This window comes from Myotis yumanensis, unplaced genomic scaffold (assembly GCF_028538775.1).
Source record: "Myotis yumanensis isolate MYYU_CA2020_CCGP unplaced genomic scaffold, mMyoYum1.0.hap1 SCAF_1, whole genome shotgun sequence".
Taxonomy (NCBI): Eukaryota; Metazoa; Chordata; class Mammalia; order Chiroptera; family Vespertilionidae; genus Myotis; species Myotis yumanensis.
The window spans coordinates 56,461,343-56,474,869 of NW_027223752.1; the positions used below are offsets into that span (position 1 = coordinate 56,461,343).

Sequence of the window (13,527 nt, forward strand, 5' to 3'; positions counted from 1 at the left end):
AGACCTTTATTCAATTAGAATCCCTTCCCCTCAGAGAGAGAGGGCCTTCTCTCTCCCTCTGCATAACCTCTCTTTACCTGCCTCTCCAACTTCTGTATTTTTAAAGATCTGTATTCACTTGCAATTGAATCTTTAGCATAAGCTCACACAGAAGCCCCGCTGATGCCCCAAATTGGTTTTATTGCAAACTCATCCCTATCACTTGCCACTGAACGTGGGCGTGTGGGGTCACAGCAGGTAGGTGGTAAGAACGCCTCAGAATTTCTGTAGCAAGGACACATACGAACAAGGTAAGATTCTCGTGTCCATGTCCCTCCCGGCTGCACAGGCATCCATGCCCTCGACACGTAGGCCCAGCGCTGGCCTTCTGCATTCGGGGTGTGGCTTCTGAGAGATTAGCTGATATCAGGGAGGGGCATCAGGAGTCCAAGGCCTGCATTCCTGTCTGTCCTGGGGCTTTGCATTGAATCATCAAGTGCATACACGATTCCCCCGCCCCCTCTGAATTCCTTCGGTTCAGCCCTGTTTTTGTTCCATTCCTGAGGTCCAAGGTGTGGGTTGTGAGAAGAAACAGCCAGGTAGTGAAAGGGAGTGAGAGGATGGGCTCTATCTTCACACCTGAGGCTCTCCTGAGCCTGCAGGACCCTTGGTGACACTGATCCACGGTGTGGATTAGTGGCTGCTCTGGTGGTTCTCCCCTAAGATGTACACACAGAGCCTTCCTCTCGACCAGTGGGTGGCTATCAGTTCAGCTGCACTCTGCTGGTAAGTCTTTGCAGATTTTTCTTTTGCCTCAGAATAGCATTAGACTTGGGATTTCTTTCTTCCATGGTACAGAGCAGCAAGCAGTTCCTTTTATGTCACAAGGAATTGTTCAGTTGCCGCTCCGTTTTTATCCCCATTTAAATAAATAATATGAACACGAGTTATTGGTTGTTACATTTCTGTAACTAGTCAGCCTTCCTCATTACTTTGACTTATTAATTCAATTAAAGCAATTTACTGAACAGCTATCATTGGTTCGGGGACTACAATTTTCAAAACAGAAATTAGGACACATAGTCTGATAGGGTTTTGTGTTCTTGGTTTATGAATCGATTACAAAACCTGAACCACATTTAGGTGTTTACTGAATAGATTGCCTTAATTGTAAAGAATAAAATTCCATGAAACTGACCTCGCCCCAGGTCACAGGGGTAGGGCTTGTGCTTGATCCCAAGTCTATGGATTCTAATCAACTGCTGGATTAGCAAATGGAACTGCCTTCCCCAACCTTCCTGCTTGAAACAGGCATGATGACAGGGAAGTCCCGAGGGTCCAGCCGCAGCTGGAAGGACAGACTGACATCGGAGTGACTCTTCATCATTTGATTGCACCATAAATAGAGGCCAATGTAGGATGCGCATTTTTCAACATGAAGGAATTCCAACCATTTGGTTCATTTTATTCTGTAGCTTGAAATGTCCTTGCCCTGTGGTCAAGATGAGCTTGTTACCCTAACCTGGACGACAGTAGACAACTAAAAGAAGAGCTGTCTTCAGGGTCAACATTTCTTCCCTTGGATTTCCTGGGCTGTGGGCAATAGGAAAGCTTTTGAAACTTTCTTCCTTGGGGCAGACTCTGGGCCCAGGACCCCTAGTTTCCCACTGTCGCTGCCACAGGAAGATACACCCCTAGTTCTGAAATGAGCCCAAGCGACCTGGACTTCACTGACCAGACTGCCACTGCCCTGCATGCTGAGGACACGGCAGGAAACGGACCTGCTCCCATGGCCGATGCCAGGGCCCTGAGTTTTCTCTGTCGTGTGCAGTGCCGGGTAGAGTCAGGCTGCTTGCTCTGTGGGCTTCCAGCTGCCAGCTTTGCACAGGTACCCTCCATGCCAACAATGAGAGTGCCTGCTTCATGGTGTGTGTAGATGAATGAAGTTGATACATGGTGCACAGCAAACATGCAATAAGGCAGGTACTGTGAACTTTAGAATCATTGCTGTTTTCCGTGGCACTTGCCTTATTACGAGAGGCAGTGAGCATAATGGGTAAGGCCAAAGATTCGAGAGCTGCGCAGCCTGGGTTTGAAGCCCAGCTGTTGGAGCCAGGCAAGTTACATAACTTCTCTGTGCTTCAGTTTCCTGCCCGGTAAGGTTGTGATAAGTAAATAAATGATCATGTATAAAATGTTAGAACAGTGCTGATATGTGACACGAATTAGCCGTTGTGTGAGAAGAGAATATTCACCCACAGGGGAGAGAGTTACGATTCTAGGTTTCCTGGAGACGGAGGGAGAGGACACAGTGCACTGGTAATACTGCAGGAAGCGCTTCCCGAGAGAGAAAGAATAAATCACAGGTGCCCAGGAGAGAATTTTCCCCTCAGCCGAGAGGCAGTCCCTCACCCTGGGGGCCACTAACATGTCCCACGCGTGGCGGGAAGGTTTCCGAGGAGAGAGGACAGGACGGGTCTTGGGACCCTGATGGAACGTGCAGGGATCTCGGAACATGATACAGAGTAGTATCTGCTCGTGAAAACAAAACCTAGGCTCCCACCTATCGTCTAATGGGGACTCTGGTCTCGCCAGGTGAGCTTGTCCACAGCAGGGAAACATATGTTTGGGAAATACAACAGTGGTCGTTTAAACTCCGTGTGGCTGGACTTGAAGTCGGTGGGAACAGGCCCAATAGAGAATGGCAGCGGGTCCCCACGTGTGGGACCGGGCACCCAGGTGGGTGGTAAGATCAGGATGTACAACCCCACGGTGTGTATTTTAAATCGTATATCTTCCTTGTTATTTTAAGACATCTCCAAGAAATTAACACCAAACTAGGGGTTTTGTAGGGATGATTGTTTTAGGATTTAGCCAAATTAAAAAGGACAGTTTATAGAAAAATTTGAAGCATAGCACTGGTGGAATTTGTCCTATAGATAAAGTTATAAAAAGTTAGTTATAAAATTAGTTGATATAGATAAATTATAAAAGTTTTAAAAGTAGTTAAATGACGAAGGTTTAGGAAACATGGAGTATAGTGTAAATGAAGGTGAGAATTCATCATTCCTGGGGTGGGACTATCACACCGGGGGGGAGGGGGGGGTGGAGGGGGGGGGTAGCCCACCTTCCTGCTCCAAGTGGCCTTAGCACTGAAGGAACTTTTAGGTTGAAAGAGATACAAGTCTGAATGTGCCTTTACAAATCGAAGAGGACATCACCTTGCTCTGCGAACTTGTGGTCTGGCGATGGGCAGCTGTTATACGCAGCTTGTCAGCCAGGACACCACCCTCTTCCTGTTTGGGATAGGGTGGGGGCAGGAGCTACAGAAGTTTTCACAGCAAAGCCTCCAGGACTGAACTGTCATCACCTCACCAGTCAAAACCACCAATTTCTGAAGTGGCATGAATACATGGTACGATGCTTCCAGAGCAATCGAAATCTTTCTAATAGTTTATGTCTTCGATGAGGTTAAACATTGACTTAATATTCGTAAAGTGCATAGAACAGTGCCTGTCCCTCATAAGTATTGTGTGCCATAATTCATCAAGCCTAAGGTGCTAGGATGTAAGAGAGATGTCATTATTTTATTTTTTCAATTAAAAAAAACAACTAAAAAAACCACTGCCACTTAAGCATCTATATGTATAAAAGCCTAAGCAACCGGACTGTTGGATGACTGTATGACCGGCTGGTAGCTGTGACATGCACTGACCAACAGGAGGCAGACACTCAACACAGGAGCTGCCCCCTGGTGGTCAGTGCGCTCCCACAGCCGACCTCCATGGTCCCTTCCCTCCACCCCCAGCCAAACCTCCCATGGCCCCTCCTCCCAGCTGGCCAACCTCCCCCAGCCCCTCCCCCCAGCTGGCCAACCTCCCTTGGCCCCTTCTCCCAGCCAGCCAACCTCCTGCACCCCAGCCAGCCAGCCCCCATTGGCCCTGATCACTGACCAGGCTGAGGGACCCCACCCGTGCATGAATTTGTGCACTGGGCCTCTAGTTAATGATAAGACACATGCTAATTTCAGAATGTTAGAATAAGAAAACTCTGCGTCTTAGGATTGATGGAATATGTTCGCTGTTCATTTAGAACATCTTAGATATCTTTTCATTGATATAGAAAATGTTCCTTTAGGGAGCCACACTCCCTGCTTGGGGTCCATTGTTATTTAAAGAAGAGTTTGCTGAAGCTGGAAGCTGGGATAAGCAACAAGAATGGGAGGCCTGAGCTGACGTGGAACAGCGAACAACAGAGCAAACAGTGCCAAATATATTTCATTTCACTTTATTGAGTACTTTCACAGTCCTTATCTTATTTGACCAATTTTTTTCCCCATGAAAGCAGCTACATATGTGTGCACCTTTTGTAAACATGTGCTCAGTAGGAAAAAAAAAACCATGTAGAAAGTACACTTAGACATAAACAAACCATATCTCCATACAGAGACATCTTTTTACATAAATAACATCATCTATGCAATTTAAAGAAAACTGGGATACCTTAACTCACTTTTTTTTACAAACCTTTTTTCCCTTCCCCACTCAATGAGTCAAAACAGTGTTGCCAGCCTGATGTGTACCCTCCACACTTTGCCCTCTGGTCTTGTCATCATATAAAACCTGCTCTCCCCTGGAGGGGTGGCAATGGAAGTTAGATGTGGTGGAGCAGAAGGAGCAAAGAAAAGGAAGCCAGAAATCCCGATGACGCATCTCAGCTCTGTCCCTTTGTTGCAGGGATTAACTGAGACCTGTATGTGGAAATGTCCTGCAAACATTGAACTTTTGTTTGGGTCACATATACATGAATGAAACAAATGAGCGCACCTTCTATATTCATTGGGCCTCCCCACACACCCACACCCACTCTGCGCCAACCCCACAAAGCCCCTCCAAGGGGAGTCAGCTTGGTACATTATAGTTCCAGACCTCAACCTCACCCTTTTGTACAATAGTAACAGAGGGATTAATATTCGTGTCTTGCAGGTGGTATGTGAATTAGATGAGACCATGTCAAGCATCAGCACACATTTCTGGGTTTAGTGTCAGTTCCAATTGCCCCAAGGGTTGAGGGGAGGAGGGGTGTTGGTTGGCTACTGACTGCCCCCACTCTTCCAAAAACACTCCTTCCTCACACTTTGTTCGCTGTACTTCAGCGCTCGCTCTCTCTCTCTCTCTCTCTCTCTCTCTCTCTCTCTCACACACACACACACACACACACACACACACACTTGCTTCTAACACACAGCTTTACATCACCATAATAGGGGAATGGATTTAATTCCATAAAGTTGAAATACATTGCCAGCCCAATGCTGGTTTGCTGAGCCTGGCACATAGGAGACAAATAAATATTTATGGTTGATGATCCCTCCTCCATCATTTGCAATGGAAGTAAGGGTTTCATCCCAGTCAAATAGCAGAACTGCAAAAGGTAGAATTCCCAGACTGTCAATTAAAAGATTAAAGTCTAACAGATCGTTGTGTGCCTTTCCTGTTATGACTCACTGGGGACAAAAGTAAACGAGCTCAGCTGTATGGCAGGCCAGGGTGACCGTGGCCCACTTTCCATAGGAGGAATATGGTTCATCTGCTTCTCGAGGTGATATGCTCCTAACGTAACATTCTAGTCCCCGGTTTTCTGAAAATCACTTCTGCTGCCCTATTAGCTCGTGGACCAGCTAATCACCCCAGACATGCTATCTTCTCCTGCAGACAACACCTCCCAGCCCACCTTTCAAACCTCGAACCTGCACAGAACCAGGCTTTGGGACAGCTCAGCCACCACCCCCGGAAAATGCTTGATTGTATTGGCATCATTTTCAATGTTTTCATCTATTTTTAAATTTTACTAAGACAGGCCTATGGTTGTTGTTTTTTTTTTAATGTAAACTGGGCAGAAAAGTTTAAAACAGAGGGTAAAAGTCACCTTCTCCCAAAATCCCATTTCCCCAATGGAGCCTTGTGCATCTTTCAAGAAAACAGTTATAAAGTGTCTCTTAAAAGTTTTAGACAAATGTGGTCATGCTTTACTTAATCCACATGTTGACTGCTATTTTCATGAGTGGGCGTGTCCTGAAGATCTCCCCCTGTCAGCGCAGCGGGTCCCTCCCAGGGACTGCACCTCGCTCCTATGTGGGGAGGGCAGGCCATAGAATATTCAATCCATGACCTGTGTCCACGTCCCCCCATTGCACACTCTGCTGCGGGAACAGCCTCGTCCATAGACCTTGATGTGTCTGGAGGTAAATTCCTAAAAATGCAAACGCTGGAGCAAAGAGGGTGTGAATCGCATTGGTAGGTAGTTAACTGCATGCATATCCGTCTGTGGGACTAAGGTTTCGGTGCCTACTTCCACGCCGCTGTCTGAAAATACTTGCAGTCTGCTCCTCCTCAGGAGTGTCAGATGTGTGACCACCGTCCCAGGCCCTGCCCAGCACTGGGCCTGGTGTTTACACAGCCTCCCTTCCTGGGCTGTGAAGGCTGTGGTTACCCAGGGCCTGCTCTCCTCCTCCTGGGTGAGCCTGGGAGGGAAAGTGCTCGCTGAGACCCTGAGAGGCGAGGCGGCGCTGCAGTGAAGGTCGGCTTTCAGAGGGAACAGTCCTGGCCTCTGTGCGGACTCACCTTTGCTCTGCCCCGTCCCCACCCTGTCAGCACACAGCAGGGAGCTGCGAATCCTGAGCCGGGCTCCTCCCCGCGTGTGGGATGCCTGTCTCGGTGCCACCTCCCAGACTGGAGGAACAAGCCAGGCCCTTGTGTGGATGTGGGCGCGCCCCGGTTTCTAGAACTTGTGTGTGAGCCCATTGCTTTTTAACAAACGGAATCATAGTCATTACATGGGGACCCGAGAGGGTCTGCACTCAAGCGTCATCTAATGCAGCGGTTCTCAACCGGTGGGTCGAGACCCCTTTGGGGGTCGAATGACCCTTTCACAGGGGTCGCCTAAGACCATCGGAAAACACATATATAATTACATATTGTTTTTGTGATTAATCACTATGCTTTAATGATGTTCAATTTGTAACAATGAAATTGGGGGTCACCACAACATGAGGAACTGTATTAAAGGGTCCCGGCATTAGGAAGGTTGAGAACCACTGATTTAATGGGAAATATCTCCCTTGTCATTTGTAATCATTGCGGGGGGCGGGGGGGGGGCAGTAACTTTTCATCGGCGTCATCATAATTTTCCTGATTTGTTACTTTCTTTCCTGGTCATTGCTCAGCTGGCACGCCACGCCTCACTCAGCCGGGACTGCTGGGAAGTGCAACACCTGCCCAGTCCCTCCTTGTTTAAAAAGGGACCAAAACTAAAAGGAGTTGCAGCCCACAGCACAGCAGGAAGCTGCACTTGCTGAGGTGACAGCCTGATAACCCGACCTTTGCCACCTGAGGAAGGTGACCCTCCTCACCCCATGGGAGGTCCCTGTCACTGCCCTCCCCGCCTCCCCCCGCCCCCCCCCCCCTCCCCGCACGCAGGGCAGCCAGCTCTGCCCCCCCACCCATCAGGAGTGTGAGGAAGGGAAGGGGTCAAGGTTGTAAACATCATTCACATTCTCGCAGTTGAGTAACAGCTTATAAATAGCTCTTCTGTTTCGATCAACTGTACTTACATTATCCAAAGGGGAAGGAACATCTTTTGCCTCTTTGAAGTAGGTGAATATTTATTGGGGTTAAAAGCAAATACACAAACACACCTGCTGGTTAGTTACTCTGGAACTTCAGTTTTCCATGCAAGGTAATTGTTGTGGGCGCCCAGAGAGAATAGCCCAGGAGGGGGCGTCACCAGGAATCTTCATCTGGTGGGAGGGCGCTTCGGACATGCGACAGGCCCGGTGAGTCATGCTGTGGCCATACTTTTTTTCCTGCTGCTTTGCCGCAAGAGGAAGGAGCGGTGAGGTCGAGGTAATTTTGTAGAACTGATGCTACATGTGGTTCTGAGAAAGCCAAATATATCGTATAAACCGTTTCCCTGTGCACGGCAGCATGGGTGGCAGGCCTGGCAGGGCCCCAGCTTGCAGCCCAAGCCAGGGCCCTGGCTGCGTTTTTAAAACGGCTTTCCCCGGAGCCTCTTAGAATTTGCTTTTACCTAAGGGCCCATGTCTCCTGACGAGAACACAGATCGTTTTTAAACGTGAATTGTAGAATGGCGTCCATCTTGTTTCCTTCCTTACCCCCCACTTCTCTCAAGGAGCCTCCTATTACCTTTTCTCTTGCTTCTTTTGACGTCTGATCAGGCAGCCTTTCTAGAAACCCTTACTCAGAATCCTTTCCTTCTCTCCTTTGTCCAAACTCCCCCCAAAAGTGAACTCCCGAGGAAGAGCTGAGTTTGCCCTGAGTCTTGTCCAGCAGGATGCATGCAGGGTTTAAAGGGAAGGGAGAACTCTCCAATCTCCAGTCTGCCATTATTTCTTATGTATTAGGTTGTGCGTGTGTGTGTGTGTGTGTGTGTGTGTGTGTGTGTACCCTTCCTCCTCTACTCCGCTGGAAAATTAAAAGTATTTTAGATCCACATCAAATGGCACCCTCTCCAAGAAGTTATTTCTGCCTCTCCCAGGACAAAGGAGTTTCCCGCTGTGGAAACACCCATTTTACCTGTGCTTACAGATTGACTGTTGCTGACCCATGAACATATCCACCCATATCTAGGTGACCTTCAGTGGATGGTGACCTCCCCAAGTGCAGCCATCACAGTGCTCCCATCCCTCCTCACCCAGGGCCACCATGGTGCTCCCATCCCCCCTCACCCAGGGCCTGAACCTGAGGGGGATTCTACTGCACAAATGCCAAGTTAAAGGAACCCCTGCCGGCCACAGGTGTTCAGAAGCCACTCCGGGTGTTGAGTTGTAACTCCGATAAGCAGATCAGGGCCACAGCTTTCTCTGTCCAAGGAGTCCACGGGGCCAGATGAGGTCCTTCTGCCCATAGCATGTTCTGGGCCGTGTTTCAGCTCCTGTCCCTTTCCTCGTTAATATAGCAGTGACCGGTCATCAAAACGTAGCTTATGTTTTGAATGTAGAAGGCCAGTGTTCCGTTGACAGTGGTAAGCTAACGGAGAAATGAGGGTAATGTGACCTAGCCAGTGTGTGGCACACGTCCTTTCCACTTCTGAGTTCTGTCATAGAATTTGCAGAACACGTCTCGGAAGTTTCTATTTTACTGTTCATTTTCATTGATACACATTATGAAATAAGACGGTTGAAGGAATTATGGGAGACCGTCGATCGTTTATTGTGCTATACTCTATCTAGACCCTGCTCGGCGCTTTACGTATGTCATTTTATTTAATCCTTATAACAGTTCTATAAAGTGGGTCTCATTTCTCCCGTTTTTCAAATGAGGAAAGAGAAGCAGAAGTGGTGCAGTGAGCGTAGGTAACTCCTCCCCACTTCGCTTAGTCTGTCTGTTCTGCCGCATTTGATGTGAGGATTATATGGGAAGTGAGTGGCAGTTGTTGTTTTTTTAACTCCAGAAGAAAATAAACTATCCTAATAATTGTGTCTTTTCCACCAGCAGGGAAGCAAAGGGGCCTACCGGTACCACTGGCAGAGCCACAATGTCAAGCACAGCGGCGTGGACGACATGGTCCTTCTCTCCAAGATCACAGAGAACGCCATCGTGGAGAACCTGAAGAAGAGATATATGGATGACTACATTTTTGTATCCTTCATTGGTTCCTTTGGACATTTCTAAATGAGGTGACAGTGTCCACAGGAAAACGTGGCTTTAGTCCTGGTGTAAGAAGATCCATCTGGTCTTGGCCAGTGTTGCTCAGTGGTTAGAGTGTCTGCCCACACACTGAAGGGTCGAGGATTTAATTCCTGGTCAAGGGCACAAACCTGGGTTGCAGGTTCAATCCCCAGCCCTGGGTCGGGGTGCCTGTGGGTGGCAACCAATCAGTGTGTGTCTCTCACATCCATGTGTCTCTCTCCCCACCTACCCTTCGGCCTCCCTCCCTCCCTTCTGCTCTCTCTCTAACAAAATCAATGGAAAAAATATCCCCGGGTGAGGATTAACAACAACAAAAAAGAAGATTCATCTGAAGGCCTTGTGCTCACGTCATTTTCACCCTTTCAGAATGTGGTTGTGTACTTTTTTGTCCCTTGGTTCAGGCTGTGGGAAGGGCAAAGATGATGCTGGATTATTTTCCTGGCATTTCACGTAATCAAGATGCAGCCAGTAGCCATCTATTCTAATCCATGGCACTGTGTCTCTGACGTCCTCTAGCCACGCACATGGTGTCTCCCACCCCTGGTGGTTCAGAGAAAGTCCTGACCTGCAGAGAATTCTGTCAATCGCGCTCCCTAACTGCAAAGCAGTTAAGTCTCAACTTAAAAAGTTTAAAAACGATTGCCCCATGCAAAAAATGTGCAATTTGGTCAGTTTTTCTGCATTCTTATGTTTACTAAAGGAAACCTGAGAAGTGAGGATAAGCTATTGAAATGCCTGGCATTCCTGAGTTGTCCTTTACGTTTCGATTTTAGCTTGCCAGATGCCTGTTTCAAAAATATTCTTAAAATTGATTTCAGAGAGGAAAGGAGAGGGCGAGAGAGATGGAAACATCAATAATCAGAGAGTATCACTGATCGGCTGCCTCCTGCTTGCCCCCCCCCGCCCCCCCGCCCCCCGTTGGGGATCGAGCCCGAAACCTGGGCATGTGCCCTGACGGGGACTTCAACCCTGACCTCCTGGTTCATAGATCAATGCTCAACCACTGAGCTACACCAGCCGAGCTGCCAGATGCCATTTTTTATGGGACTTCTAAAAATTCAGAATGGAAATTTGATTCAAATGCGTGTTGACTACATTATAAACAGAGAACTGTGACGCTTAAGTTCTTACAGGATTCGGGAGTTTTGTTTGGTACAGCTAGATAAAGCTCTCTTAGTGGAATGATTGCAGAGTTGGTCACAGACATGCGAAGATTGGTGTAAAATCTGTTGGTAGCGCCAGCAAGTTTAACTTTGCTGTTGGCGCCTTTGAAGGGATGGTGTTGTGGAGGACCATGGCAGGTGGAGTCTTTGCAACCCTTGTAATGCACCTTTCGGATTTTAACCCCCAAAGCACGGGGAGAGTAGTTTTCACACCAGTAGCTTCTGCTTATTATTCACGCTGCTCATTTGGCTGTTGGTTAGAAGCACCCGTACCTACGCAGCAATACTTGCGCAGGGACTGCTTATCTCAACATTAGGAGAGTTCAACGCACCCCCCGGTATGTATCGAGCGATACATTATTCTGAGGCACTTGGATGGTTCTTCCCAATGCTGTGCTGTTTCTTATTTACCATAAGAGGTTTTTTTGTGTTGTTGGTTTTTTTTTACCAAATATCTGGGTAGTTAAATCCCTAGACCCTTGCCTTTAAGTGTGAACAGCTATATTTGGATTTGTCAGCTGTATTGATCAGGGGTGGCAGCTACCGCCTGCAGACAAGATCCTGCTCACTGCCCATTTTATAACCAACGTTTTATTGGAACCCAGCCGTGCTCAGTTGTTTTATTCTTGTCTGTGGCTGCTTTCATGCTACAATGGCAGAGCTGAGTGGTTGCAACAGACCATCTGACCCCCAGGCCTAAATTAATTACTTTTGTGGCCCTTTACAGAAAAATCTTTGCTGACTCCTAGACACCTGTGCAGAAACTGCCTTTAATTTAATTGGATGGAAGCAGTTGTGGTCAGCTGTAAGATTTCATTTTATTTGCTCAAAAAAATTGAAATATGCTCACTTTTTCTGGGCTTATCATCATCAAAATATTTAAATCCCTTTTATGTGCAAGATCCGTGGCCCATGGAAACTGGCAGGGGGGTAGACTAGAAAAAGTTGGGTGCAGGAAGCGGATCTGGGCTGCCTGACTTTGAACCTTACTCTGTTTGGGCCTGGTGACCGTAGGACCTTTTGTCATCGGTGTGCCTTGATTTCCTTGCCTGTAAAGTGGGAATGACAATAAAATCTCCCGCATGAGCTGTTGCAGGGTTAAATGAAATGATGAATGCAGTAAGTACACAATAAGCATTCGTTAGTATTATCATTCGCTAAGGCAAGTGTGTAAGCTCCTCCCATATTTCTGAGTTATATTCCAAAAATTCGATTGTAAAGATGCTTATTGGAAATTCAAATGTTTGTTATCCTGAAAAACTTTTAAATGGGGGATTGGGTTATTGACAAGCCCATAAAAGGCTAAGTTCCACAGAATGTAGTTGAACAAATTATTTATTGGAATGTTCTTAGAATGCAGGCTCCACTTCTTACATTATTGACATAGAACATGGATTTTGATAAGCTGGATAAGAAAAGAAAAAGGTGGTGTCAGTGGTTATCAGCAGGCAACCCAGCCTTCCTCATTTCTCCCCACCAGGATCGTTTATTCCTAAAACACCAGAGATTCGTTGAGGACGAGGACTGTGTCTTGTATGACTTTTTAAAAAAGAACAACATTTTAAAAAGCCCTTTAAAGTAATGCATTTCATTTAACATGACTTGTAAAATGGAGTCCAGCAGAAAGGAGAACACTAAAATCACCCAGAATCCCACCATATAGGGTTAGTGCCTATATAACCCCTTGCTTTATATTTTTCAACTTATCCACATATAGGCATGTGTTTATGTGTGCTTTCTTATTAATTCTAATAGAAATGGGATCCTCTTGCATTGTGTGTTTTAGTTTCCTGCATAATTCTTGGCATGGTGCATCGTATTACGTGTTCATTGAAAATTTGTTGACAATTAAGACTTGCTTTTTATATTCAGGCAGCAGAATTTTTAAGTGACTCACACAGAGGGGGCTGATTACTTGCCTCTGAATTAATGCCTTTGAATCAATGACTGACTAATCGTGTACTTTACCAAGGAAATGAGTTAGTTGACCACTAATGACTTCGTGTCTTAGAAATCTGCCCACTCGATAAATGAGAAACTCAGCATCAATGTGCTTTCATCAATAGCACAGGGCAGCTCTCAGCTTTGGGAAAGCTTGATGGGTCTGTTGGATGTTTACGAAAATAATGCCAAGGGTGGAGCTGCAAATCTTTTCCTCTGATAAGTGATAAAAGCCTCCTTTATCAGTTCAGTGCTAAGGGAATATTATTATGATAGAGTAGCATTATTTTTTTTAGAGTGGCATTATTTTAAGTCAAAGTGTTTTCCCCCCTCTCTCTCCTAAGCTTAGTAGTTAAGGGAAGAAGAGATTCAATTTCACATGTAATTATAACATTGCTCATTTGACCTCTTCTACATTTAATACCAGCACATTGTCTTGTTTTGAAGGTCAGCATTTGGAACAATCAGTTATTAATGCATTCAGCCTGAATGCTCATTTCTTTTTCTACATCAGAAAAATATCTACTTAGAAAATGCTACCATGGTTTACCAATACACACACACACACACACACACACACACACATATTTTTCAGCTATTTATCCTAAGACAAGGAAGGTTTGATTAACCATCCATTTTTCCTGGATGTTGCCACACTCCTTACAATTCCACTCGAAAATCTCTGAGGAAAACATTGCAGTATTTGCGCTTATGCCTGGCATCACTTGTAGCCA

At 46.4% G+C, this 13,527-nt stretch overlaps 1 protein-coding gene across 2 annotated transcripts in view; it reads left to right on the plus strand.

The window, feature by feature from the left end:
- Positions 1-13,527, plus strand: part of MYO1E (myosin IE) — a 201,261-nt gene that overhangs the window by 68,067 nt on the left and 119,667 nt on the right. Inside the window, exon 2 of one of the 2 annotated variants that reach the window (XM_070421653.1) lies at positions 9,492-9,638. In XM_070421653.1, coding sequence (XP_070277754.1) covers positions 9,492-9,638 — 147 coding nt within the window. The remainder of the gene's footprint in view (positions 1-9,491; positions 9,639-13,527) is intronic. The other variant, XM_070421656.1, reaches the window with a different exon arrangement.